General features: G+C 43.8%; 2 protein-coding genes across 2 annotated transcripts in view; both read right to left on the reverse strand.

The window, feature by feature from the left end:
• PARP14 (poly(ADP-ribose) polymerase family member 14) overlaps positions 1 to 15,868 on the reverse strand; it is a 37,886-nt gene extending 22,018 nt beyond the window's left edge. Inside the window, exons 1-7 of the mRNA XM_077320337.1 lie at positions 15,505 to 15,868; positions 13,321 to 13,454; positions 11,960 to 11,993; positions 8,432 to 8,668; positions 7,269 to 7,505; positions 761 to 3,027; positions 54 to 293 (exon numbers count right to left, since the gene is read on the reverse strand). Of these exons, the coding sequence (XP_077176452.1) occupies positions 54 to 293; positions 761 to 3,027; positions 7,269 to 7,505; positions 8,432 to 8,668; positions 11,960 to 11,993; positions 13,321 to 13,454; positions 15,505 to 15,694 (3,339 nt within the window). The 5' untranslated portion in view covers positions 15,695 to 15,868. The remainder of the gene's footprint in view (positions 1 to 53; positions 294 to 760; positions 3,028 to 7,268; positions 7,506 to 8,431; positions 8,669 to 11,959; positions 11,994 to 13,320; positions 13,455 to 15,504) is intronic.
• Positions 15,869 to 20,211: 4,343 nt separating this feature from the next.
• LOC143829447 (protein mono-ADP-ribosyltransferase PARP14-like) overlaps positions 20,212 to 26,935 on the reverse strand; it is a 43,939-nt gene continuing 37,215 nt past the window's right edge. The window contains exons 19-20 of the mRNA XM_077320336.1: positions 22,931 to 23,105; positions 20,212 to 20,596 (exon numbers count right to left, since the gene is read on the reverse strand). Coding sequence (XP_077176451.1) covers positions 20,310 to 20,596; positions 22,931 to 23,105 — 462 coding nt within the window. The 3' untranslated portion in view covers positions 20,212 to 20,309. The remainder of the gene's footprint in view (positions 20,597 to 22,930; positions 23,106 to 26,935) is intronic.

The raw sequence follows: 26,935 nt of genomic DNA on the forward strand, positions 1-26,935 counted from the left end.
TGCATGGCTGTCCTTCAGTACAATTAGCATAGACAAAGAAATGAAAGAGTTACCTTAATTCCATTCCCTCTCCCTGCATTCCATGAAGGAACTACAGCATGCAGCACACATTTACAGGGCAGATTGTATCCACTGGTTTGGATCACGCTCCCAGCCTGAGCCTGTTGTCCTTGCTGGACCACTTGGTCAAACTCAACTTGAAGCGGAGGGCCAGCCTTTCTCAGCAGAGCTCTGGAAAGCGGACCCACCCCAAGCTTCAGATCACTGCCAACAGTGCTTACGATGACATCCGCCTGAAACAGAAACAGCCTCTAAATACTTACAATAAGATTACACAGCAGCAACACACAATTAGACCAGTGGCTCTCAAAGCTTTTGAAGCAGGGTCCACTTTCAAGTTTCACAAAGCAAGCAGCCAATTCTGGCTTTCTACTGCGTCAGTAGAACAGGAAGTGCTTCACAGGAGTTCAGGAGGGATAACCTTTGTCTCTGCAGGGAGCACACCCATTCTGAAGCAGGCATCCTCATCATGGGATGATGCTTGGCTTGGAACCCACAACGTTTTTGTGATTGGCATCCGTCCCCATAGAAGCCATTTTGTAGTGGCACTCACTCAACTTACGTTCTCAAGGTTCTAAAATAGGTCACAAGTTCAACAAGATTGGGAATGCCTGATCTAATTTCTCATTTACAAAACGAACTACAAATTCTTTTCAAGCATTAATCTGAAAATGACATGTATGACCATTTACATACTCACCATAGCCTCTTCAATGCCCTTTTCCACTAGTGTGAGTTTCACGCCTTCAGCAGAAAATACCATAGGAACGTCTTCCCTGATGGCTTTAGACTGATTGTCCTTTAGAGGAGGAGTTGGTGATCTGGGCCGGGGAGATCCTTCTCTGAAAACTTCATTTAAGGCATCAGTGAAAGCCAGAATTGTGTTATCTGACACGTCCACAAGGCAGATCTTTTTCACACATCCACTCTCACTAGATTCTTCCAAGCTCTCTTTGATTGCTCTCACAATACAATAGGCACATTCTTTCAGTGGGAAGCCAAAGATTCCAGAGCTAATGGCTGGGATGGCTATGGAGCGGTGATTGTATGTTTCTGCTAGACGTAAACTTTCACGCACAGCTTTCTTTAGCTGTAGTTTACATTTCACTCTTTCTTCATTATTCCACCTTGGCCCAACAGCATGAATTACCTGTTTACATGGAAGATCCCAAGCATCTGTAATAACTGCACAGCCAGGCTTCAAACGTCCAAACTTCCTCACATGTTCATCGCATTCTCGTTGCAGCTCCTGACCTGCTGCTCTTAACAATGCTTCAGCGAGGCCCCCAATATGTTTCAGATCTTCATTTGATGCGTTCACTACAACATCAACTGGATAATGGGTCAAGTCACCCTTACGAACTGTTATCACAACGCCATCTTTTAACTTTATTTCAGAGTGGGGGTGCCCAAGCTTCTCCTTGCAGCCCTCGATATCGTCTTCATCTTTCTGCAATCGGATCAAACAGCCGAAGGTTCGTTTAGCTTCATCAATGTAGGATTGTTCTCGATTTTTGAAAAATGATTTTGCTCCTGGTTTATCAATTGCCACACACAGAGAATGCACCAAGGACAGAAATTGTTCAACTTTCTTAGCTGCAGCTGGGACCTCCGCTTGGGATCCAGTCAGAATAATGCTTTTACATTTTGCCTGTGAGCCAAACACAATTTTCACACCTTTCTGCCTCAAGCTATGCCAAACCTCATTCTTTTCCTTCTCCACAAACTTCACAAGAGCCACACACTTGGCTGGGATTTCTCTTACCAAGTTGGTGTTTCTTCCAACAAACTCACACAGCACCTGATAAACTTCTGCTACATTTTTTGTATAGCCAGCTATAGTTACTTTCCCCTCTTCACCCATGACAAGACAGTCATCAATTATTACAGCTGCTTCAGAAGAATTGTGCCTCTTCTGTAATTCTCTAATTAATTCCTTCCACTCCCTTTTCTTGAGGATTTCCTGGTCCTCTAAAGTAATCTGTTTCTGATCCAAGTCTTTCTTCATTCGTTCCTCTGCCACCCTGAGAACTTCATGAGCACATCCTACCAATATAACACAATCAGGTGCAAGCTCATAGGAAGCATGAATTTTATTTGCACCAAATAGTTTCATCGACACTTGTTCGCTATTTGTATGCTGTAGGAACTGAAAAATACTCGCGTGAATAATGACTTGTTTTGATTCCATTTTGTGCAATCTCTCCAGTATGAAGATTTTCATTTTATACACTTCTGTATTTATTCCTTGTACCCACAGAATCTTTGCTGAAGAGTCATAAGATATTTTTAAATTTGGGTTCTTTTTATAGACATTCTCTTCTAGTAACAAATAGTGCAAAACAGTATAGTTGACTGGAGTAACTAACACACTTTCTTCTATGGTTTGTTTTGCTCTTTCCTCGACTTTGGTTATATTTTCTACATGTGCTTGTATCGTCTTCGCCATACCATCTACAGTGAATACGAAACCTGCTAGAGTAAGTGTTTCTTTGTGAACATCTGGAATGGCCAAAACATCCTTTATCAAGCTATTCTTTATGGTGTCCCATGCTGCTGGGATTATTTTGCATTCAGCAGTCCTGAACCTTGACATGATGCAACCAAACTCCCCAGAAACCTTGCCTTTCCAACCCTTGATGGATTTCATTATAGACCCTGTTCGTGTTTGCTCAGATAAGGCAGCTGAAGGATGTATCATGACCACTGGGTGCGGGCAAGTCACTTGAGGCCATGTTAGTTCACAGTAACATTTTGCCATTTCCTTATTTATCTCCTCCAGTAGTTTATGGTGTTTCTGTATGAACTGCCAGATATAAGGATCTATGGAGACTGTGACAGGCTCTGGCATTTTGATCTGTGGCCTCTCCTTTCCATACAAAACTGTTTCCAAAGAACTGTAGTATGGATAAACCCACACTGGCTGGTTTTTGAAAGAATGTTGCTTTCCCAGTACTGTCTGCACCACTGAAGAAACAAAAACAGAAAAATATTCAATCAATTTAAGCAGAAAGAACCATGTATGTATTATGTTTATTGGCAGTTTCATCATTTAGAATGTGAATCAGCTTCACTTCCTCTCCGGGTCAAATGTGGGAACAACACAAGGACTCACCAGCCCCGCAATCTCCATTTTCAGGCAGAACAAAGAAGGGGTTCTTCTTGCTCCAGCTCAAAGGGAGTCTGGGAGCAATTGGGTCCTCACAGGAACACCTCGGAGGGCCCACATCCTACCTGTGCTGAGGCAGCTACACTGGTTACCGGTTGCAGACCGGATCCAGTTCAAGGTTTCGGTTTTCACCTTCAAGGCCCTTCTCATTCTGGGGCCCACTTATCTGAGGGACTGTCTGTCGGCCTATGCCCCCACAGAGCTTTGCACTCTGCAGGTACCAACCTGTTGGTTGTTACCGGCCCTAGAGAAGCTAGGCCTTTTCAGTCCTGGCCCCTATTTGGTGGAATGAGCTCCCAGAAGAGCTGCAGGCCCTGCGGGAGCTTTCTGCATTCCGTAAGGCCTATAAGATGGAGCTCTTCCACCAGATCTATGGTTGAGGCTATGGTCTGAGGGGAAGATCTGATTGGGGCCCTCCCTGGTGCTAAGCAGAGGCATGCCAGGGGCATCTATGGCAAGGGTTATGGCTCTCCTCTTCCATTTCCCCTATTAGATTGGGGGTTATGGGGGAAAGGGTAGTGGATTATATTGCCGTGTCTTTTATTTATATGTTGTAATTGTTATGTCCTGTTTTGATATCTGAATGAGGTTTTATTGGATTGTTAATTTTTGGACTCTCTGTAACCCACCACAAGCCGGTTCTGGGAGTGGCAGGTAATAAAAATCCAAAATAAATAAAAAATAAAAATAAAATAAAATGTTTCTCCACAATTGGGGGGCATCCAGCTGGCCATGTATGGCAAACTCATTAAATGGAAGTAGTTAAGGTCAATATTTTTTGCACAGAACCTTGATGTCTGAGGATGCTTCCATATCCAACTTTACAAAATGTGTACCTCATCTTTCTGTCCTCAGAAGGCCCATCAAGGCAGCTAAATAAATACACACATAATAATATCACATCTTCCAAGCAGGAAACAGAATCTGGAGGTTTTGAATGCTAGTGGAACTCCAGGAAGGGGAGATATCCAGGAGATGCTTCTCTGACCCAGGCTGACCTAGTCAGTGAGTAGAGAAACAGATCTTATAAAAATTCCATGCAGTAAGGAAAAGATGTCTCTTGTTCTGGGTCCATCAGAGAACTCTATTAGATCTATAGGTTCAGTCAGTACACACACACTTCAACTCCAAGAGAACTTTTATTACCCATTTATTTTGAAATCCCTTGCTCATTCTGGTGCTGTGCTAAAAGTATACTTGTAAACATTTTCATTTTAATAAATATGTTATAACTTTGAATGCTGGTAGAGATTCTGTGTACTCTACTTCCGCTATCTTGGACATGCTCTTATAAAAGGGAGCTCCAGGAAAGGGGAAGGCTGGCAGTTGGCAAGCAGATATTCCTCCATGGGCAGGGCAGGGAGTAAATTGCTCCACATGGTGGCCAGGCAAGGCCTCAGTACTTGGAACAAATCTGGGAGTCCTCCTGACTCTCTCATCAGGCAACTGCATACAAAAGGTCAGGTGGCAGTGGCCCAGGTATTAAGAATCCCTTGGAGTGGGCAGGGTGCAATAGGTCAAAGCAGGCCCATTTCATCATACCATTAAAACCCCGCAAGAACACATAATTCAAACCAGAGCTAAAAGTGCATTTTAAAAAATTGAAGCAACAATTAAACATGGAGTAGAAAAGGACAATCACCAAGGAAACCTCCATCAAAACAAAAGTCTTTGCTCACTGGTGGAAAATGGCAACCAAAGAGGACAAACAAGTCTCCCTGGGAAAAGAGTTTCAGAATTTTGGTGCCACAACTAAGCAGGCCCCCTCATGGCTAAGAGCAAGCTGGTCATGAAGAAAGGTAAGTCAACTGATTACCACCCCACTCTAACCAGACTGCTCTTTTCCTGGGTGGCTGCTGGGATGATTTTAACTCTGAAGCCAGTTTGCTTTCATTTTGGGTGCTGGGATGAGAGTATATAGGCTGCACAGAAAGACGTGGACGAAATGGGTCCTTTACTTCCATTCCAAGCATGAGGCCTGCAGCTTGGCTCACAGCTTATCTTGAGTTGGTGGCTGTTTCAAGAGGAAAAGCCCTGCCAGGCACAGGCCTCCCTGGACTGTGTGAGGAAAGGGTGTGTAACAGTGCTGAGAAAACCACAGGTGGCATGTCAAAAAGCCACATTATGCTCTTGAGCTACAGTCTTAGGAGCTACAAAAACTGAATCAGAATCACACAGAGCTGGAAGAGACCACAAAGGGCCATCCAGTCCAGTCCCACACCATCTCAGGGACTTAAAAATGTGGCCCATTCAGAATCTTTAAACAGCCCGTGGCGCCACGGGCGCCACGGACTATATAATTCGTTAAGCCCCCTAGAGGTAGGCTTTGTCCGTGATGAGGAAGGGTCCGGGTTGGACCCTTCCTCACGACAGACAATCGGAAGCGCCTGCCGATTGGTCCCTCCAATTCCCAGGCTGAGCAACTGCGAGCCGCGCGCAGCGCGGCTCGCAGTTGCTCCCGGACTGACGCCGCGAGAGGCGCGAAGCGCCTCTCGCCACGTCAGACCGCCGCCCGAAGGAACCCCCAGCAGTCGCGCGAAGCGCGGCTGCTGGGGGTTCCCTCCCTGCCGGTCTGACGCTGCGGGAGGCGCGAAGCGCCTCGCGCAGCGTCAGACCGCCGCCCGAGGCAACCCCCAGCAGTCGCGCGAAGCGCGCCTGCTGGGGGTTCCCTCCCTGCCGGTCTGACGCCTTCTCCCCTTTCAAAACCCCTTTTTATAAAGGGGCTTTGAAACTAGTCTGAAATAATTGCCTTTTATTCATAACAGGAAAAACTAACACGTTTTGACCTTTCATGAGCAGGGAAGAAAGCTTAAAAATGCAACATATATTTAATGCATAAGCAGCACCAAAATCAGATTCCTATGCGTCCAAGTGTATCCCTGCATCCATTCTGCTTTGGCATACTAATCTGCAGCTAATGAGCCTCATTGTCACCATTTATTTCAACTGCAAAGTACAAATTTTATTTACAGAACCTGGAACTTCTTGGTGACAAGTTCTAAAACCTTTCAGACAGAAATGGCATTGCTGTAGAATGAGTTAAGGAGAAAAGACTGCAGGCGTAGAAATCATGCCCATGAAATCATAAGAATAGGAAGTAGTTCAGAAAAACACAGCCCTCTAGTCACTAGAGGAAAGGGAACTGCTCAAACAAAGAAGTGCTATATCTTGATCATGTTAGTTGATTTTCTAAGCTATAATGTTCACTCCTATGATGCACAAAGAAAGCACATGGGATTTTATATTTATTAGATAGATGACTGAGAAAAATAGATTGCATATTAATAGAGTGAGGTAGCATAAATTATCTGGTTTAATTAATTCACTGATCAGGCCAAATCCAGACTGTAAGGGGCTGATCAGGGAATTCCAAAAATATTTGCCATTTGGCAGCATCAAAATCCCTGGGAAATCTACAGCAGAATGCTTAAATAGCACATTCAAATATCTTTAGGCACTTGGCATGATAACAATGAGAGCCAATTTGGTGTAGTGGTTAGGAGTGCGGACTTCTAATTTGGCATGCCATCGATTCTACACTCCCCACCTGCAGCCAACTGGGTGACCTTGGGCTCGCCACGGCACTGATAAAGCTATTCTGACCGAGCAGTGATATAAGGGCTCTCTCAGCCTCGCCCACCTCACAGGGTGCCTGTTGTGGGGAGAGGAAAGGGAAGGCAACTGTAAGCCGCTTTGAGCCTCCTTTGGGTAGGGAAGAACCAACTCTTCTTCTTCTTCTAAAGAGAATCACCATGTTTGGAGACAGTGCATCCCTGAAACCCAGCGCTGGGAGGCAACATCAGGGGAAGGCCTTGGCTTCCAGGCCCAGTTTGTTGGATTTCCAGTGTAACTGACTGACCCCATGTGAAAGAGGATACTAGACCAGATGGACCACTGGTCTAAAGAGGCAAGGCTCTTTTTAACACTTACTGCTATCAGGCAGAATGATATCCAGTAGTCACAAACTCCACTTCTCTTTCCAAGCCACCCCAATAATTAACAATTCCTAAAATATACCTACACAGATAGGTGGCATTACCTTGATGGTCATGAAAAGTAATAATGGCAGAATCCTCCTCAGGACACATTTCAATGTTGGATACTTGTCCTCCTCCATTCTTTGGGCTTTCAAAGTAAAGAACTATATAATCTCTTTGAGTTCCACAAGGTATATTTTCAACTTTGATCATATTAGTCAGTTCAAGAGACCTGGCAGTAATTTTGAATGATGTAAACCTCTGGTTCTGGACACACCTGTGTAGAAAGTTTGCAGCATCTGAAAAGAAGAAGCAAAAAAAAAAAAAGGATAATAACAGGATTTTTGCCCCTCTACAGATCTCATAATCCCCCCATTTGTTCTTATTTTTAAAGAGCAATATACAGAGAAAAGGGATCAGGCTGCTTAGAGAGAAAGACAAAGAAAGAAATACTAACTGCATGAACTGGATGTCCCCTTCGAAACAGAATGCTGGATGAGATCAATTTCTGATCTAACTGGGCTAGTCATATATTTTTATCTTGTCTGCTATAACAAGTCCTGCTAATTACACTGTTGATTTTGTCCTGTGCACTTGTTGGAAGGGTTCTGCATTTTCCACCATCACTCAGAAGAAGAAGAAGAAGAAGAAGAAGAAGAATCGGTTCTTATATGCCACTTTTCCCTACCCGAAGGAGGCTCAAAGCGGCTTACAGTCGCCTTCCCATTCCTCTCCTCCCATTTAACACCTATCTCCTGGCCCCATCCTCAAACATAACATTTACAGCTAAAAAACTGCAGTGAACTCCTATGCACATAAACCTGTACACTTGCATGGACTTACTGTAGATATAGCAGTATGCTCCTGGTTTTGACATACATGTAGACAGCATACCCAATTATGAATGCATGAACAGGACTAAGGAGAGTCACAGTGTAAAAATATTTAAGGATGGTAAAGGTCAGAGAATTGCCAAAGTTGTTTTTAGCTGAAGCAAGTAACAGCAGTATCAAATCTGGATTAAGCAGCAATGAAACAGACTAAATGTATAGTTCGGATTCCATCTAGAAAGAAAAGCGCACAAGCGTTTGACACAGGGAGGAACAAATCTTTGGCGAAGAAATTACAAGGATTTCCTTCACATTTCAGGAATGGCATAAATGGGTTATATCTGAGATTGTCTTAAAGTGAAATATTTAAATATTATCAATTACATATTTCCTACCATTATTTTGCTGAAAAGTTATCACAGCAACTTTTTTCTCCCTTATCAATTCAATTTGGAACTCCTTTCCTTCTGAAGAACAAGTAATATTTTCCACCAGCAGCGTCAACATTTCATGTGTGATGGATTCTTTGACATCTCCAAGAACAACAAGAGAAGATGCTGGCAGGTCTTTGTAAACATCCTTGTCATCACATGGATTTATTCCAGCTGAAGCGTCTGTTGCTTGGAGATCCCCTTTTTGATAGGAGCATAAAGGAGATATACTCACTTGGAGGGTTCAAGCCAGCATACATAAACCAATGTGTCAAGAAATCCTCACTCAAATATTTAAATTTAATATGTATTTTCATGTATTGTGCAAGGAGATCAACAATAAAAATGTTATTCTACCTCCGTCTCCAACTGTTAACCAAGGAGTTAACTAAAAAGCGAACTAGGATAACTCAGCTAATAGAAAGATACCAAAGCAAAGTCTGGTCAGAACTTTCAGATGACTGCAAAATAAACCGTGATACCATGTAACAAGAGTGACTTTCATCTAGGTAACCTATAAAACCCTATCATCTTACCTGCATGTCTGCCGCTCCCAGTACGACCCCCCTTGTTTCCCTGAATCATCATTAAAGGGTCATCTACAGAAACCTGGCCCATGGATTGTCCAACTATCACCCAACAGGGTAAGGACGTTTTGAGTGGCTAACCTTTCTCTGGAACCAGCTTCCCAGGGAGGTCCATGCATTCTGTAGGGCATGCAAGACTGCTTTGCTTTGTGCAGCTTTTGGTTTGCATTACAAACCAGGGAGGTGACCAGTTATTTTAAGCCTTCAGATTGGCTTGTTAAATTGATCCTTTAATTGGTGTTATTGTCTTATACTTATCACATTTATTTGTATTGTATTTTAAATGTTGTAAGCCGCCCTGAGTTAACTGTGGTGAGAGGGTGCGGGGAACAAATAAAATTTTGAGTTGGAGTCAACTGGTTGCTGTGATTTTTCAGGATCTGTGACCATGGTCTGATAGTCCATTAGAAAAAGTTGCAAGATGTTTTTAAGAGTCCCATTTTTTTATTATTATGGTGTATTTTAGGGACAGTAGTCAGGTTTTATTGATTTTCAGACTCTCTTCTGTTTTGTTGAAAACTGTATCAACGTTTGTGAATTTCAATGGCTTCCCGGTATAGTCTAACATAATAGCTGTTAGTGTTGTCCAGTATTTGTGTCTTTAAATAGAACTCAATGTCCAAATTAGTTTAGAGCATGTTCAGCTTCTGTTGATTTCTCAGGTTGCTTTAGTCTACAGTACCTTTCATGTTCTTTTATTCTTCTCTGAATGCTGAGTATTGTAGTCACAATATACTTGTCGACACCTGTACAGTATGCAGTAGATTCCTGCATCCAGTAGAGGTAAGGGGATCTCTCTTGTCTTTTGCTGAGTTTGTCTTTCACTACAGTTCGTTGTATTTTTCTGGTGGATCGGAAGACTATTTGCAGGTTATGGTTTTTCATCAGTTTTCCCAACTGGTTGGTGATTGCCTTGGTGTATGTCAGAAATACTTCTCTGTCAGAGGTTTTCCCTCTCAGTTATGTGCTTTCCTTTTGGTTTTATAGCTCTTCTGATTTCATTTTTGGAGTAGCCATTAGCTTGTACAACACAGTTTAGATAATTAAGTTCATTGGTGAGAAACTGTGTTTTGCAGATCCATTTTGCATAATCTACTAGTGTTTTGTCAGTGCTTTGCACTTGTGGCCCTGTCTTGCAGGTTCAGGGAAATACCACTCACCACTTTGTGATCACGGGGGGCAAATTTTCTCCAGGCCATATTGGCCAGGGATTCTGGTTTGGGGGGGGGGGCATCATCTGGCATGGAACTGGTATCACCGCAGGTGTACAGGTAGTTGTGAGTTTCCTGCATTGTGCAGTGGGTAGGACTAGATGACCCTGGAGATGCCTTCAAATTACATGATTCTATAATTCCATGCTGACGCCCATTTTTTGTCAAGAGAGATTAGGGAGACCCCTTCATCTCTGCAGGAGTCTACCACATACCATGCAGCTGTGGACGAATATATATTTGGACCATAGCGACTTGACCTTTTGCACTGCAAACTAAAACAACCTGAGAAATCAGAAGTATCTGCTCTAAATCAATTTGCACACAGAATCCTATTTAAAGACACAAGAATTCTGGACAACACTAACAGCCACTGTGTTAAAACTATACAGATAAGCCATTGAAATTCACAAAACGATAGTTTCAACAAAAAAAGATAAAACTTGACTACCAGCCCTAAGAAACATCAAAATTTTTAAAAATTATTTAAAAAAAAATAAGATCCTAATCTGCAATGAATAACACATGAAATGTGTGGATTTATAATTTATAATTTTTAAGAATTTTAATAATGTAATCATCGGAAGTTAACTGATTTTATTATTATGTTTTGTAAATTTATTGTCTATCATGTGAACCACACTGAGCCCACAGGAAAGGGAGTGATGGATGGATGGAGGGAGGGAGGGAGGGAGGGAGGGAGGGGACGGATGCCAAAGCTCTGCAGGCCCTTAATCAGTTCTGCAGGGCTTGTAAAATGAAACTGTTTCACCTGGCCTATGGTTGAGATCGAAATGACACCTGGAAGTGCTGGTCTCCCTGCTGAAAATCAACCGCCCCTTCTGATAAGATAATGAAAATTGGACAATAGTTTTGTAATAGTTTGAATATTTTCAATTAATCAATTAAGTTCTTATATTGATTTTATCCTGCTTATGTAGGGTAAATGATTTGTATTTGTATTATGATTGTAATGCTTTTACATTTTTATTGTAAATAGCCATGGGCCAGCCTGGCTGGGAGTGGTGGTCTAGAAATTCAATTAATAATAATATTAATAAATTCAATTGTTGCAACAGCCCTGACATGCCAGAGAGAAGGTGGGTAATAAATATTATTATTTCACATGGTAAGCAATGACTGGATAAGAGATTAACTGGCAAATGCACAGATGGTGCTCTCCCATCTAGACCATTCTTAGGCTACCTTACCTTTGGCCTATTGGTGGCTAGTAGCTGAGAGCTGGCCTTTAGAAGCTCAGAAACCAGCAAGGCTGCTGCTCCCATCCTCAAAACCTTTCCTGTTATTTCTCATGGATTTTCTCATTGCTCATCCCCCAACCTTTAAAAGCCATTTAAGGTTGGACTGTGCATTTCTCTTTCCAGTTCTAAAGTATGAGTACCTTGTGCTTTAAACAATAATAAAAACAGCCCACAATGAATAGTCCATTTCCTCTGCAACACACTCTGCGGGTCATGATATAGCACTGTGTGCTAGATTTAGGAGACCACTGATAGACCAGTAAAAGTCTGCTTGTTTTACTTTCTTGGAAAAGTCCTTAAGGGTTTGCTGTTTGGGTCCACATATACATGGGATTGCAGGGACACTAAAACTAAGAAAGGATCACCAACAAACCACGTCAAATTATCTACCAATTGTATCAGTGCTAAAAAATTCTTTGTCACTGGTCATACCTGTCTTTTCTGGACCATCTTCTTTTTCAGAAGCCTAGAAAAAAACCATAGCAGCATGTGAATAAACCATAAAGCTAACAAATGTTGCAGGGCTACAGTTCCTTTATGTAGTCGTTATATTCCAGCCCCTCCACATGATTTCGCCAACATCCAGCATCCAAGCAGTAACCGGCCAAGTACATCCTCCATTTTAAAGCACTAGTTGGCGAATCCCAAAAAGTGGATTAACCAATCTATGAAGTGCTAGCTAAGGGGGAGCAACCAGCGGGCAACCAGCAGAGGAAAGTTATGGAGGCTCAAACACCCTAAAGTCACGTGCCTCATCCCAGCCTCAGCCGCCTCCCTCTTCCACGGGAATGTCTTTTAAAAAATGGCAGACACCCAGGAGTGCTGACTCCAGGCACTGGCTCCTGGTGCTGCAGGAAGAGGAAGAAGGGCAGAGGGGAGGCGGTGGCGCAGCTGCAGGCTGCGTGCTCAGGGCTGGTGGGCGTGGATGGGTGGAGGGAACTAGGTGCCCTGCCGGCCAAACTGGGGAGAGCACAACCCTGCCGCAGCTGTTCCTGAAGTCTCCTGGCAGCCATTAGCCGTTGCTTGTGTGAGAGCAGCACCTTCTTCTCTGGAGAGTTGTTCATTGTGCCCACAGGGAGTTCCCGTAGCCTGGGCGGCAGCGGGAGGCTCCCCCGGGCTGGCCGATCATCCTGCCAGCTCTGCTGGTGGAGGGGAGGCAGTGGCCCAGCTGCAGGCCACCTGCTCGGGGTGGGTGGGCATGGGTGGGCGGAGGGGGCCGGGTGCCCTGCCAGCCAAGCCTGGGAAAGGCAGCAGCATGGCCCACTCAGCAGCTCAACTTGGGCCAGGCAGGGAATCTTTTTTAAATGGCTAACAATATGGCACAATGAATAGGCGGCCAACCATGCAGGTGATGCTAGAAATAAAGGAATTTTTATTCAAAGTTGTAACACAAAGCATATTTCTCTAAAGTTTTCTCTCCCCCCTCCCAAGTCAGGAACAAGATTAATTTTTTTAAAGTATTAAGACTCATGATTCCATAAAGGTGGGTGTTAAAAAAGCATTAAGCATCTATGATTAGATGGATAGGCATTTAAACTGAGAATTATGAATTTAAAAAAAAACATGGAGAAAGGGGATTGGTTGCCTCGATTGATTGACAGGCAGAAGAGTCACACGTAAACCGCATTGCTCTCTTTTGCCATTTCAAGCAGGCAATCTGGAGTGGGAGAAGCGCAAAAAGGTGGCACAGGAAAAAGGTGAGGAGGGGCCGGAGGCTGTGATTATTTTTAGCGTTACGTCATTCGGCTGGTGTGACTATTTTTACAGATGTGCGGAAATGCCCTCTGTATTACCTGGTCAGAGGTTTCTTTCTCTGTGGACTTTTTAGGGGCATCAGGTCTTTCCTGCAGTGTGACTGTCAGTACCAATTTTTCTTTTCCAGCCAAGTCAAGCTCATGGACCTCTTGGGACAGAACTCTCTGCCTCACTGAAACAGAGGCAATGGTGTGTAAAAGAGATTCTAATTTACAGGTTCAGAAAAACAACAATATGACAACCAAATTAAACAGGAATCTTGTGGACTCTTAATATATAACAAGTGGAATAATGTTGAGGAAGGCGATAGCAACCATAGCTTTTGAGGCAACAAGCTGAGGGGAGGAGATGCTTGCAATTTATACTATTGAGTGGTCAGAAATGTGACAATCTGGGACTCCAACTATCTGAGGAGAGTCTCTGCTGCTGCTTTCTACCTACTCCCATTCCCCACATAGAGATGTTAGGTGTTGGCACATCCCAACTTGGCTACTGTGGGCAGCATGATGCCTGCCAATGGGTTTGCAGGTACCCACTTAGGTCTCCAGCCAAGCATCTCTTCCCTAGAAGTGAAGAGCCAATCATGGCATTTCACTGCATCAGGGCACGCTTCGGAACAACCAAGCGGAAGGGCAGAATGAAATAATACAGGGCGGAGGTATGCGGAGTCTCTAGTGAATATGGGGCTGTTCTGGTGTGCCTGTACTTCCTCATAACTTTACACTATGCTGATGTAATTAGAATAGCCCCCCCCCCAAAAAAAAAATTGTCATCTGGAAGTATCCAGTTCAAATTTCACCTTAGGCATACTAGGTGTTCCTTAAGCTGCCCACTTTCTCCCAGTCTTCAACAGCAATATGGAGATTAAAATAATGACCTACACTGAAGGGTTGTTGTAACAGTTATGGTCATATGTATGGTGCTTTGGTGGCAAAAGAATTATGCATGGATTCTTTGGTTTGCCTGTTGCTAGTGCAGCTGCAGACAAAGCACAACAACAAGGGGTTTTTAAGATGGCAGGTTTCTCAGTACCCCCACACACACACACCATAATCCCCCAGAAGTCCCCCCCTCTTCCCTTAGCCAACCAAGACTTTCAATTGGCACTAGGATATTGTTCTATCAACAACCATTATAAATCATTGTTCATAATGTTATAGTTATTATTATGTTATTGTATACTGAGTTATTTGTACAGTTATCTCTGATGTAAACCACCCTGAGCCTTCGGGAAGGGAGGTATATAAATGCAATAAATAAATAAATAAATAACTATCGGCACAGCGGGTTTCATTTATAAAAAATGGCTCCAGCTTCTTCCATTATGAAATTATACCTTTTCCTTTATATCTCCAGTAAATAAGGAGGACAGAGACCTGCTTTTTGTTTAAAGTGAAATGTGAAGATTTTGTTTTAAATTAACTCTCGACACCATGGGTGTGGGGCCAGGCATGGAATGGCTGTAGGCACAGGGACAATGGCTGTCATGTGGGCTGGAACCACCAAGTTTACCCACCCACTTGGCCACCTTTCAGACATTACCAACACACCATGGACATCTGGAGGGCCGCAGTTTGACTACCCCTGCTCTGGAGTAAAGCAAGCTTCAAAAAAATCGGGAGAAAAAGGTACAGGAGCAAACTATGATGCCATGGGGAAGGGGGACAGTACTTTTCGAAAGTACCGGACTCGGCCAGATACTCTTGTGGAAACGGACACCGTCATCACATCTGATTCAGTTCTCCTCTCAGCCACGAATTCACAAGAGGCGCCCCGCTCCCTCTCAGCTTCAGGCCTCCAAACGCCCACAGAAATACTGGCCTCCCTTGCGGGACTGCTGTAACACGGATCACTCTGATCAAGTGCTGAAATATGATGTGCTTCGACCAAAGCAAATACCATAATCGAGCTTCCTGCTTGGACTTTGCACTAGCTGCTCCCTAGTAAAGTTTCTACAACGTTCTCGTAGAGGGGCCTTAAAAAGGAAAGGAGGGGAAGGAATGCAGCAAAGTCTGCCTTTGCCAGCACGGAACTCCCAGGGCTGTCGAGGCTGCTCGCCACTCAGCGCACAGCCCCAGCCTCGAGATGAGCGAGCTCGGCGGGAGTTGGCGGCCATCGCCAGGCCAGCTCGGATCCCCGCCTTCCCGGGAGCTCTCGGGCCTGCCCCTCTGCCCGGTCCAGAGACTCCGCATGCAAGCCCACGGCAACGGCGCCTCTCCTACCTTCTTCCTTGGCAAAGCAAACCAGGACCTGGCCGGACCGCAACTGGAGCTCGCACTCGCCTCCGCCGGACTTCTTCCGGCTCTGGAAGTAGCAAAGGAGTTTGTTTCTCACGCCCTTGGGGGGGCCCGCGCCCCCCCAGTCCCCCTTGACCAGCACGGCAAAGGGACACACTTTTGCGCCCTCTTCCATGGCGCCGAATCTGAGCCCGGAGCCCGGCAGGCTTTCGCTTTCGTTTTCCCGCGAAGGCGGTTCCAGGGATTTCCCAGCAGCGACTTCACCTTTGGCGAGAGAGAAACGCCGCGGTGCCTGATAAGGGCTGGCAACTTCTGCTCCTGGAAAGCCCCCGTCCTACTCCCGTTAGGGACTCTTGCCTCCGCCATGACCAGGGGCACCCGAAAGAAATGCCGGTGGACAGGCCAGCTGTTGAGCGTGTAGAAATCCTCTATGGACTTGGTATTGCTTTAGCGCTGGTTCTTGAATCGTCACGGATTCGTTTTCTTTGTAACTTTTAAGCATTCTTTTCATTTTCTTCCTTTTCCCTTCGTTTTTACTTTCCCGTCTTATCTACGTTGCCAAGAAACTTGTTGTTCTATTAATAATGATGATGATAATAATTACGAACATTTTATGCCACCTTTCCAACCTAATTAAGATCCCCAATCAGCATTGGAAGGGAGTCAGTGAGAGAGTGTCAAGAAACCAGACAAGATTTAATTTCCTGGCAGAACACAGCTTTAGTGGGAGATAGAGAAAGATCCCTAGGAAGGAAATTCCATAATTTTGGTGCCACAATGTAGAAGGCCCTGTCATGGGTTGCCATTTATCTAGCTTTACGCGGTCAGGGCCCATGGTACCTGAGGGACCGCCTCCCTGCCTATGCCCCCAAAAGAGCTCTACGCTCCGCTGCCACCAACCGGCTAATAGTCCGCTTGTCATTCTGGGGCCAAGGGGCTAATTGGGGGGCCCGCACAGGAGGCCTGAACTGACAGGGGGGCCAATCGCACTTTCTGATTGGCCCTTCTGCCATTCCCCCCCCCCCAAAGTACTTTCACCACTGAATATATCAGTTTCTTCACTGGGTTGTCCATGAGCTACTTTTGAGTAATGTTTCTATCTTGTTCTCTCAGAGGGAACTTTGATTTAAAAAAATAAAAATATCTCTCCACCTGCACAGTTTTGAAAGGCTGCCTGCAGTTGACTACCGCAGCCCCCAAGGAGGGGGAGCCCTTGTCCGGAAGTTGCATCCCCAGGAGTTAGTGGCTTGTCAACCGCCTCTCCTGCCCAGCTCAGATTACTGCTTTTCCCAGCACATTGCATAACAGGCCTGCCCTTCCCCCGTCCCTGTTCCTGTACCTCTGTGTCCAGGCCCGGGCTGCTGCCCTTCAACTGCAACAGCCCAGAGCAAGCCTTTCACTTTCAGTTCTCTGCAGTTCCTGGTGTTTCCCCTTTGGTGAGAGTGGAAAGCTTCCCTTGTACCATGGGTGGATTTGCACAGTCATCCCTAAAGGCACTCCAAAAGAATGCCAATGATGCACCTAACAGCTGCTTTTGGAGATGGACATGCTCAGCTGTCCTTAGGTCTCTTTGCTGGTGAGGCAAAGCCAGATCAGATCCCAGGGTTTTCCAACAAAGGCGAGACAGCGGTAAAAGGTTTGCTGCTTCAGTAGTTTTCAGAAATCTGCAACTGGGAAACTCGCTTCCTACCCCCATGAGAGCATCCTGCCCCTTCCACAACAAGCAGTGTGTGTGGCATCCTGCCCCCCAAATGCCAGATCCTCATTGCACTTTATATAAGATCCTCAATGCACTTCATGTTTCTTTACTGCTGAATTTAAATCTTTACAGGTTCTTTTTTAAACATTCATGTAGTCTTCCCCCCTTTATTTTCTTCCTTTCCCCCACTTTTCATTTTCCCTACTAAGTAATGTATGATTCTATATTAAATATTACTAAACTTGTGGAAGTTGTTAGCCTAAGTGGCACATGAGGAAAATAAGCATTCAGATCTAGGGCTACTTAAGAAATTTGTTCTTTGCTTTTTGTTAAGGAGTTTTAATATTTTTTCTTTAAGAAGTCAGTGCATTTTTTTTCCATATATGAAAAGACTCCAAATGGAAACAATGTCTTCATGGACCGGGCCCTGGGGAACCTTACTCAGCAGAATGCGGAGATGGTGTGCAGTCTGATTGATTCTGTATAGCTGGATGCACCAAGGACTCTGGGGGGAGGGGAAGTGATAGGGCAGACCAGGAACACAGAGTGGGTGGGAGGATTTAGTGGGGGCAGGTACAATGGGTAGTGTGAGCTGGAGGGCAAACCAAAAGTTGGAGCACTTTGATGCTGACACACAGCCAAGTACTGAGGAAAGTTGGGTGGGACTCTGGGAATCTTATGACAAGAAGAGGGCGGAAGGCAGGAAACTTTGCCACTGGATTTGGCACACTTCTTACTTCTCCGCTTGCGATACTCAAGCCATCCTTTGAACTTTCTCTCTTTGTCAGACCCAGCGGGGCAGCCAGCTGGCGCCTTTCCGCAATGGTTAGAGAGTCCCACTTTTTGAAAATTCTCTCCGAAGGCTGGGCTTGCTCTGGGCTGAGCACAGTATTCTGCTGCTACTATTGTTGCAGAGTCAGTCTTGGCTGCCAGAACAGGAGGGAAAACGGCAGACAGTGTTCTTCCTCCTATCTTTAGACCCTGCAGCCACCACAGAAGCAGATAGAAAAGGTGAGAGAAGAACGCCTCCGAATGGCCAAGGAACTTCAACAGTGTTTCCCAAGCTGCCACCCCCTGCCTCACCACCACCACTCAGCCTGTCCTCTGCGGGTGGAACAGCTTCGGGAGCCCCCAGCTCAGGCCTCAGCAGGCCAGGCTTCCCCTCGAATAGGGTGGGAGGGCAAGGAGGAGGCACGCAAAGGCCACGAGAGTCCGATGCTTCCTTGCCAGCCATCTGGCAGGGCGGAAAGCTGCCAGCTACGCACATGTCTGGTGGGTTCGTCCCTTAAGAAGAACTGTACCTATCAGAAACCATTATTATGAAGAATGCTGAAGCTATTATGCTGTTAGACTTCTAAATAAACTAGGTTTAAGAGAAAATGCCTGTTTTATTTAGAGTAAAGAATCCCCTTTTAATTCAGATCCACCTTCATATTTTTGACCTCTTTCTGCCAAACATTACTAATCTATCCTTCCTGCTCAACTAAGAAGACTCAGGCAAGAGCCTTTGCTGGCAGCAAAAAATAAAAAACGCTAATGAAGGCAGAGAGGCACCATAACATGGATCATCTCAGAAAGGGGCCCTTTCAGGTGTCACATATAAGATGTCCCAGAAAAGAAGCAAAATGATACCCCTTGCTTTTGTTCTTTCCTTGGCTCTGGTTAACAACGCTGCCATCATTGTTTGTGCTTTTTCTCTTAATCTGCCATGTACATTTTAAGTAAGTTTCTATTCTTGAGGTTCTAAATCAGAGGTAGTCAAACTGTTTGAGACCCCTTTGCTTACTCTTCCCTCCCACCCCCAAAATACTAATCCCTTTATTTTGAAATTTTCCTTCCATGGAAATCAACTGCGAACATACATGCTTTTCCTTGGCAATTTTCTAATTGTACTACTTTTTGGTGTGCCCAACCAACTAGGAGACATAAACATAAGGATACCAAAACGAAAAAAAAAAATGAACAGCATTTTATTAAGGAAACAAGTCGTTTCTTTCTCTGGCAATATTAAAAAGTAACTTTAGAAGACAGTCTTACGTAGAAACTGTCACGATTCAGTTAATGCAAGAAAAAAATTAATGATTTGCTCCAAGTTGTAAAAAAAATGTCTCTATGCTGAGGAAGAGTGCTTTCACTCGAAAGCTCATGCCTTGAATAAATCTTTGTTGGTCATATAGGTGCCACTGGACTCTAGTTTTGTTTTGTTGTGCTGCTTCAAACCAACATGGCTACCCACGTGAATCAAAGAAAAACACTTTATGCAGAAGGGATGTTGCTTTGCTCATGTTTTGCTCCTGTACAATGCCAATTTGAAAGGCTTTCATAAAAAAATCCAGACTGCAACAACCTCCTACAAGCAATGCAGAGTCTGCACTTACTTTGTTTATTCCATTGTCAATCCTGTTGAATGCAGATCACTTTGAACTCGGATTGTCCTCTTCCCCCCCCCCCATTGAAACAGGAAAGTGTTCTGCACGTGGTTAGGGTAGTTCAAAAGGGGGGCAGAGCCAAGCCTCTCATTTCTTGAAGGGGGGAGGAGCTAAGCAGGGAGCCTCTTTTCTTGGAGGGGGTGGGGGAGAAGATCAAAAAAGGCAGAGAAAGGAGAAAAAATCCAGGACTGACAGAAGTTGAGAAAAATTAGGGGCTTCTCCTTTAAGGCAAGTTTGTCACATGACCACCTGTGGCCAATCACGGATCCTCTACCATAGAGGAGAGCCCAGATTCAAAACAGCCTTTAAATATTGAGGGTTAAAAGATATCGCACAATAAAGGTAGGGTCACTCCGGATCAATCCTTCTTGCTGCAGAAGGAAATTTTAAATCGCCCCAAATCCAAACAGAAATCGCATTCTGTGTAGAGGGCAGGGATTGAATCGATCTGGGGTTGGAATAAAAGCTCCGTGCAGTTTACACCCTGGTCTACTGAGCCATATGGAAGTGCGGTATAAAAATCTAATAAATAAATACAAAATAAATAAAGATCATACACTCACATGAATTTGTTCATTTATTAGTGTATAAATATATGATGCAATATCAATGTAAAGCAGTGAACTGTAAAGCAAGGATAAAAAAGCAAGTTTATCACTTAATCATTTAAAAGTAATGAGGTACTCCGGATAGGCCTGGATATCATTGAAAATGACAAACATGGAGGGCCTTTTCATATTATCAGTCACGCTGTCATACAAGTTAGTAGGATCTGCTTTACTTTTTGCTTTTGGAACAACTAAGCCTGCCGATCCAACACAATATTCTCCAACGAGCACTCTAGCAAGGTACATGTACTTTTTCCCCTCTTCATCTCGTGTCGAATAGGTGTCCTGAGCAGAATAGTTGGCGTTAACAGCAAAGTAAGTTCCATTCCCATAGGCTGCAGCTACAGAAAAGGGGGGGGGGAGAACAAGAATAATTAACCACCACTGATTAATCTGTAGAGGCCCCAATTTAATCTGTGTGCCAATTTCACAAATTATCATATTAAGTGGACTGTTATGCTACATTTGTATGCAAAGTGCCCGGTTGCCCCCGACAGGCACTGCAGTTAGACCCCTTTTAATTTAAATGCAAACTTAAATGGACTCCGGGGAATGGTAGAGGACAGGAAGGCCTGGAGGATCATTGCCCATGGGGTTGCGATGGGTCGGACACGACTTCGCACCTAACAACAACAAATTTAAATGTATTTGTTGGGGATGGACAGAATCAGTCTAAGGGGAACAAATCCTGAGATTCATCCTGATCACTGCTTATCTTTCTAGTTTTTCTTTATGTACCAGTGGGCGTTATTGGCCCTCCTGGCATTAACGGATGGAAGTTCAAACACAGCCAAGGACAGGCGTACACAAAGTCATATCTTAGATAGCAGATAGAATTGTATGCTTGTTCAAGACCTCCTCCTATGAATCTTGTGGAATGGAGAGGGAGTTCTCTTGCCTTCGCAAAAGTGTTTTCTGAAAAATCTATCTTCAGATCTCCAGACATGCACAAAGCTCAGGAGAAAGGAATGGTATGCTTCTCTGCCCTCACATCTGACTTTTGCAAGCCAGAATTCAGGCACTGAAGAATAAACCAGGGGGGGAAGAAGACCTGGTATTTTATTTGTATTTATTATTTTATTTTATTTATTTACATATTTATACTGCCCTTCGCTACAGCTCTGGGTGGTTTACATAAAACACTAGAACATTTACACAGAACAATATCAATATAACGGATAACAATCATGGTATAATATACCAAGTAGAACAGCATTTTAACAAACAATAACATTGACAATCCCTAGGGAGGTTCGACCTCTCAGTCGGGGGGGGGGGGGAACCTTTAGATGTTTTGAGTCAGTCGGCCTCAAGCAAATGCCTGGTGGAGGAGCTCCCTTTTATTTTATTTGTATTATTTTATTTGTATACAACTTCAAAGGTGCAATTATCTTTCCATCTCTGATAATAAACGAGAAAAAACAGTCACATCTGTAGAAGAACCTTCCATTCCTGGTTTCTAAGCGTGTGCAAAATCCTACCTGAAACTGCATTACCATAATCTATTTGTATTACTGCAGAACTTTTCAGGCTGCAAAATTAAGCTGATCCAGCCAACCGCAGTTGTTTTTTCAGTTGTCAATCAAATTTCAGTAGCAAATGCGAGTCACAGCCAAATTTTAGATCTCAACTAGGTGCCAAAAGGATCTAGTCCAAACCCTGCAGGCATGCTCTTAGTTGATGAATCTATGCTGAAAGCCCGGGGCAATTTGAGATATAGAAAAGGCACAGACTATTGACATTTTCAGCCACCATGTGGCATCCTTAGGTGTAAAATCATTTTTACTGACTCAAGCATTTGATTAATTATAATGGGCTTTTCCCCAATATTGTATCCTACGTATGAGCTGTACCCCACTCACTTGTATCCTTAAACACTATACTCTCTCCTTTTGTTAAAAGAGAATTCAAAACAATGTCCTAATGTATGACCACTTGGTCTACTGGAAAATATAACCCTAAGAAATTTGGCCTGTTTGGAGTTTGCAAACCTAAGTGCAGGAACTGAAGAACTACCACAAATTTTGGGCACAATTTATGGCAGCTTGTAACAGTTCATGCTCTTCAAGAGAAACAACTTAGTGGATGGTAACTCCCTTACTACTCAGCTGTTTGGCCCAAATGACTTAGAGCCATTTAAACTCTGCTTTTAAGTCTCTGCAGCTTTTCACTGGGAGCAGAAAGCAGGATTTAAATCAAAGGGGTGAAGGCCCTTCCTGGGAGAACTTTCCTCCCTTTCTACTGGATCCCTCTTTCCTGCTGATAGCGGCCCCCTGTAGCCAAGCAGACACTCTCTCAGCTTGGCTCCAGGTGCTGACAAGCTATCAGGAGTGCTAGGATCTTCATTTCAAAAACTGTAACAGGCACACCCACTCCACTGTGTATACTGAAAGCTGGTGCCTTCATCAGTTCTTGTAGAATTTACTTGCATACTCACATCTTTTTAGATTTATTCTTAGAACAGCAGAGGGTGCAGATAACCAGGCAATTATCATTATTAAGACAAACCCAAAATACAAAATAGAGTTCACCAGATCACAGCATGTGTTTCAGGCTATGATCTTAATTCCTCATTTCTAGAACACAGCATGTAAAGTAATAATTTACTCCACAGGACTTGCCAATCATGCATAGAAGGCACATGATCCAGTGACGTGATCTGATCACCATCTTACCATGAACTCCAGCATAACTCCGATTAAATCCAGAATTATTTATGAGCGTCAAAGATGAACGTGCTGTTCCATGAAACAGGCGTTTCTCATTATTTGTAGTGCCATTTTTGGCATCCATCTCCTGTTTCTTTATTTGGTATGCTTGCCAATAGTACGGATTCTGAATCCTCTCAATCTGCACAGGAATTAAACAGGATATTGACAATAAGCCATTTGTCTTTTTGAAGGAATGTTAAAAAATAAAATGCACTTACCTGTAACTGATATCTGATGACTTCTTCTATAAAGACACACATTGGGACTGCACAGGCCTGACATGGACATAATTTTTCTAGTTTTAAAAGACTGAAGTAGATGTGATGGCATTTTCCCACCTGAATTGCCACATTTCAGGGAGAGAGGAAGGTGGAGGATGTGTAGATAGGAACTCACAAGAATCTTGCTTGAACCTATACAGAGTTTCAATCTTTTGTGAGGCTGCCGGTTGCCGCAGACATATAGTAGGTTGCTGCTGGATCTGTTTGCACTGTTACCATTGTTACAATGATCAGTTAATACTATTAATGGTTATTTATACGTTCTGGATTGTTTCTTGTATTGTTCATACATCAATGCTGTTTTTTTCTATTTTTGAGTCAGGAGATCTTCAAACCCTTGCCAGACTTGAAAGGAGAATCCAGATAGGGGCAGCTCAGAATTTAATCTTTTGGCCTATTATCCATTGTTGAGAGATCGGTCTCTAATACCTTAGCCACCCTCAGCAATTGCTCATCATATAGGTGATGGTCCTTATTAGGAGATATGGATGGGGTCCTTTGTCATCTGGTGAAGGTTCTTACTAGCTCCAGAGCTGGAGTAGCATACGACTGTACTTTCATCCTTGGGTTCTGAATCAGATGGCATCATTGGTAGTTCAGACTCATAATGGCGAAAATCTTCTGTGGAATGACTATACCCTGGTTTACATTCCATATGTTGGAGATAAAATTCAGGCTACTGTTTGCAGGTAAGTAAGGGACATATAGTAAGTTGCCACAGACATATAGTAGGTTGCTGCTGGATCTGTTTGTACTGTTACCATTGTTACAATGATCAGTTAATACTATTAATGTTATGGTTATTTATACGTTATGGATTGTTTCTTGTATTGTTCATACATTTTATATATACCACCCTGAGACTCCGGGGTGGGCGGTACATAAATATAATAAATAAATAAATAAACAAACAAACAAATAAATAGGGGTCGGCCAGGCCAGAACTATGGGGCCATTCTCATTGTTTCAATTTTGAGAGGTGATAGATTTTTGTGGGGAGGATTGATCCTTTCAAACTTTACTCTGACACTGATCTGTTTGGAGATGGCAGGTATGATGGTGGGGTGCAGGGCAGCACAAAATTATGTTAGACGGGAAGATAATCCCTTCTGATGCTTGGAATATGAAGCCATTTTCTTTATGCTTCATTTTCTTTGCCTTCTTCAAGGGTGGTTCAGAAGAAATGCAAATTGAAACCAAGGCCAGAGGCAGAGGAGAGGCTGGATGCATATGAACCAAAGACAAAACCAGAGATAAGTCTCTACAGAGGTAAGTGGGTCTTCACTGCTGCCAGACCATCAGAACCGAGCATACCGACATGGGGTTGGAACAGAATGGGAACGGAAGGGGTTGACTGAATGAAGGGGTCTTTGCTGGATCAAATTCTAGGAGCAACTTGATGGTTTGGAGATAATGGCCTTGTGTTGTTGTTGAAGCACACTTTTGGGATAAACGCTTGGCAAATTTTGCAAGTTGTTAAATTATGGGGCTCTACCAAACGCAAGGCACAGAATGTGCTTGTCACTGCAAGTGATTTTGGTTGCACACTGCATACATTTCTTAAAGAGTGATCTGGAAGCCATCAAGGACTTCTGCCAGTTCTTTTCAGTGAAGAAAATGGGGGGGGGGTGTCATCAAAAGCCACCTCTCCACCATGAAGAAATCTAACTCCCAGAAACAATCAGATCTCAGTTGAGGGCCTGCAAAATGGAGCTCTTCCGCCAGGTCTACAGTTGACGCTGGGCAGCAAGAAAGATCATTCCCCCCCCCCCCACATAGGAGTGGTGATAGCGATTTCCATCTGCGCCCTCAGCTCACCCTTCCCCTCCAGAACGTATTACTGGGATTGTTAGAACTGGGATGAGTTTTTTGCTGCAGCATCTTATCCTCATGGTTTGTTTTTTTGTATTGTATTTAGTATTGTTTTGGTTTTTATGTCTGTTTTAAGAGGGTTTTATTGGGGTTTTATTCAGATGTTTAGGATCCATGCCCACACCCTAAACAAGAATCCACAGCAAAACATTGAACACGTAATACTCTATTAAACTGTAAACGTACTTGATATCCAGTGCAAGACATCTCAAAATCATTCTTTCCTCACAAGGCACTAGTGACGAAGACACCAAATGCCAAGTACATAATAACTGCAGAAATATGAGTTGACCAGTTATCCAAATGATAGTGCCTCATTACTTTCCCCCCCTGAAGTCAGCACAGAGCTGTATTAAGTCTCTTGATTCTGGCTATATCTGTCTTGAAACAGAAGATCTGACACAAAAAAGGCAATGGGAACATAACCATTTGAAGATCATGAAATGACTGTATCTAACTTGAGCCGTTAGTCCATTAAAGCAGGGGTAGTCGACCTGTGGTCCTCCAGATGTTCATGGACTACAATTCCCACGAGCCCCTGCCAGCAAACGCTGGCAGGGGCTCATGGGAATTGTAGTCCATGAACATCTGGAGGACCACAGGTCGACTACCCCTGCATTAAAGTATCTCTCTTGAAAAAAGAAGGGGACGACAGAGAATGAGGTGGCTGGATGGAGTCACTGAAGCAGTAGGTGCAAACTTAAATGGACTCCGGGGAATGGTAGAGGACAGGAAGGCCTGGAGGATCATTGTCCATGGGGTCGCGATGGGTCGGACACGACTTCGCACATAACAACAAATAACAACTTGAAAAGCGTTCTGCAGGATCAATCTGGTGTTAGGGTTGGGCATTTCAGCGTCCAAAGCAGCCGTTCGCACCTGAAGCAGCCAGCGCAATGCCACCCCCCTGTGGCACGGCGCTGGCTGCTTCGGGCGCGAACGGCCGCTTTGGATGCTTAAGTGCCCAACCCTATTATCCCTTTCCCAAAGGGCCATGTTTTTCCTGGACTTTGCGCATGACTAATTTGTATTGATATTATACCAATGAAGTGGGAAGAGGTTGAATATGTCTGATACAGCAATATCAAACCAGCTCTTTAGTTCTCTTTAGCAAGCTTGTATTTCCCTGGGCAGCATTTCAGTACTGTTACTTTCAAAATCAGTGGGGCCTTCAGCCACAGTTGCAGGGAAATCACCACAATGCAATAGGGAACAGGAGACAGAGAAAAGTCTGTAGGTCACAATAATACCACAACAAAGGACAGTGTTGGATTTTTAAAAACTCTCCTATTTTTATGTTTCTGGACCCAAAAGAGTCATAGAATCATAGAATTGGAATAGAGTCATAGAATCATAGAGTTGGAATAGAGATAGAATCATAGAGTTGGAATAGAGTCATAGAATCATAGAGTTGGAATAGAGTCATAGAATCATAGAGTTGGAATAGAATAATTGTTGGAATAGAATCATCAGTCCCATGAGTATGGCTATAAAATATGGATTATGGAAACAAGAAACATGTCTGGCATTGACCAAAAAGGTCTATTTGTGCAGAATTTTGCAGATGGGCATTAATAGTTGTCCAATAGGTTTCCACAATAGTTCTGCCCATATAGTAGTGAACTACAACATTCACACTGAATTTCTCCCATGGACTCTAGCATCTGCTTGGCAGGAAGTACCAGCCAGATTTTTGGCAATGTGGCTCGGTGCATGCTACTATTTTCTTCTTCACAAGTTGCCAGTTTGTTTGTTTTTAAAAAACACCACCACAAGAACAACAAGGCAAGAAAAAGACAACTTCCCTCCCCTTCCT

Source organism: Paroedura picta, chromosome 2, assembly GCF_049243985.1.
Source record: "Paroedura picta isolate Pp20150507F chromosome 2, Ppicta_v3.0, whole genome shotgun sequence".
NCBI classification, from domain to species: domain Eukaryota; kingdom Metazoa; phylum Chordata; class Lepidosauria; order Squamata; family Gekkonidae; genus Paroedura; species Paroedura picta.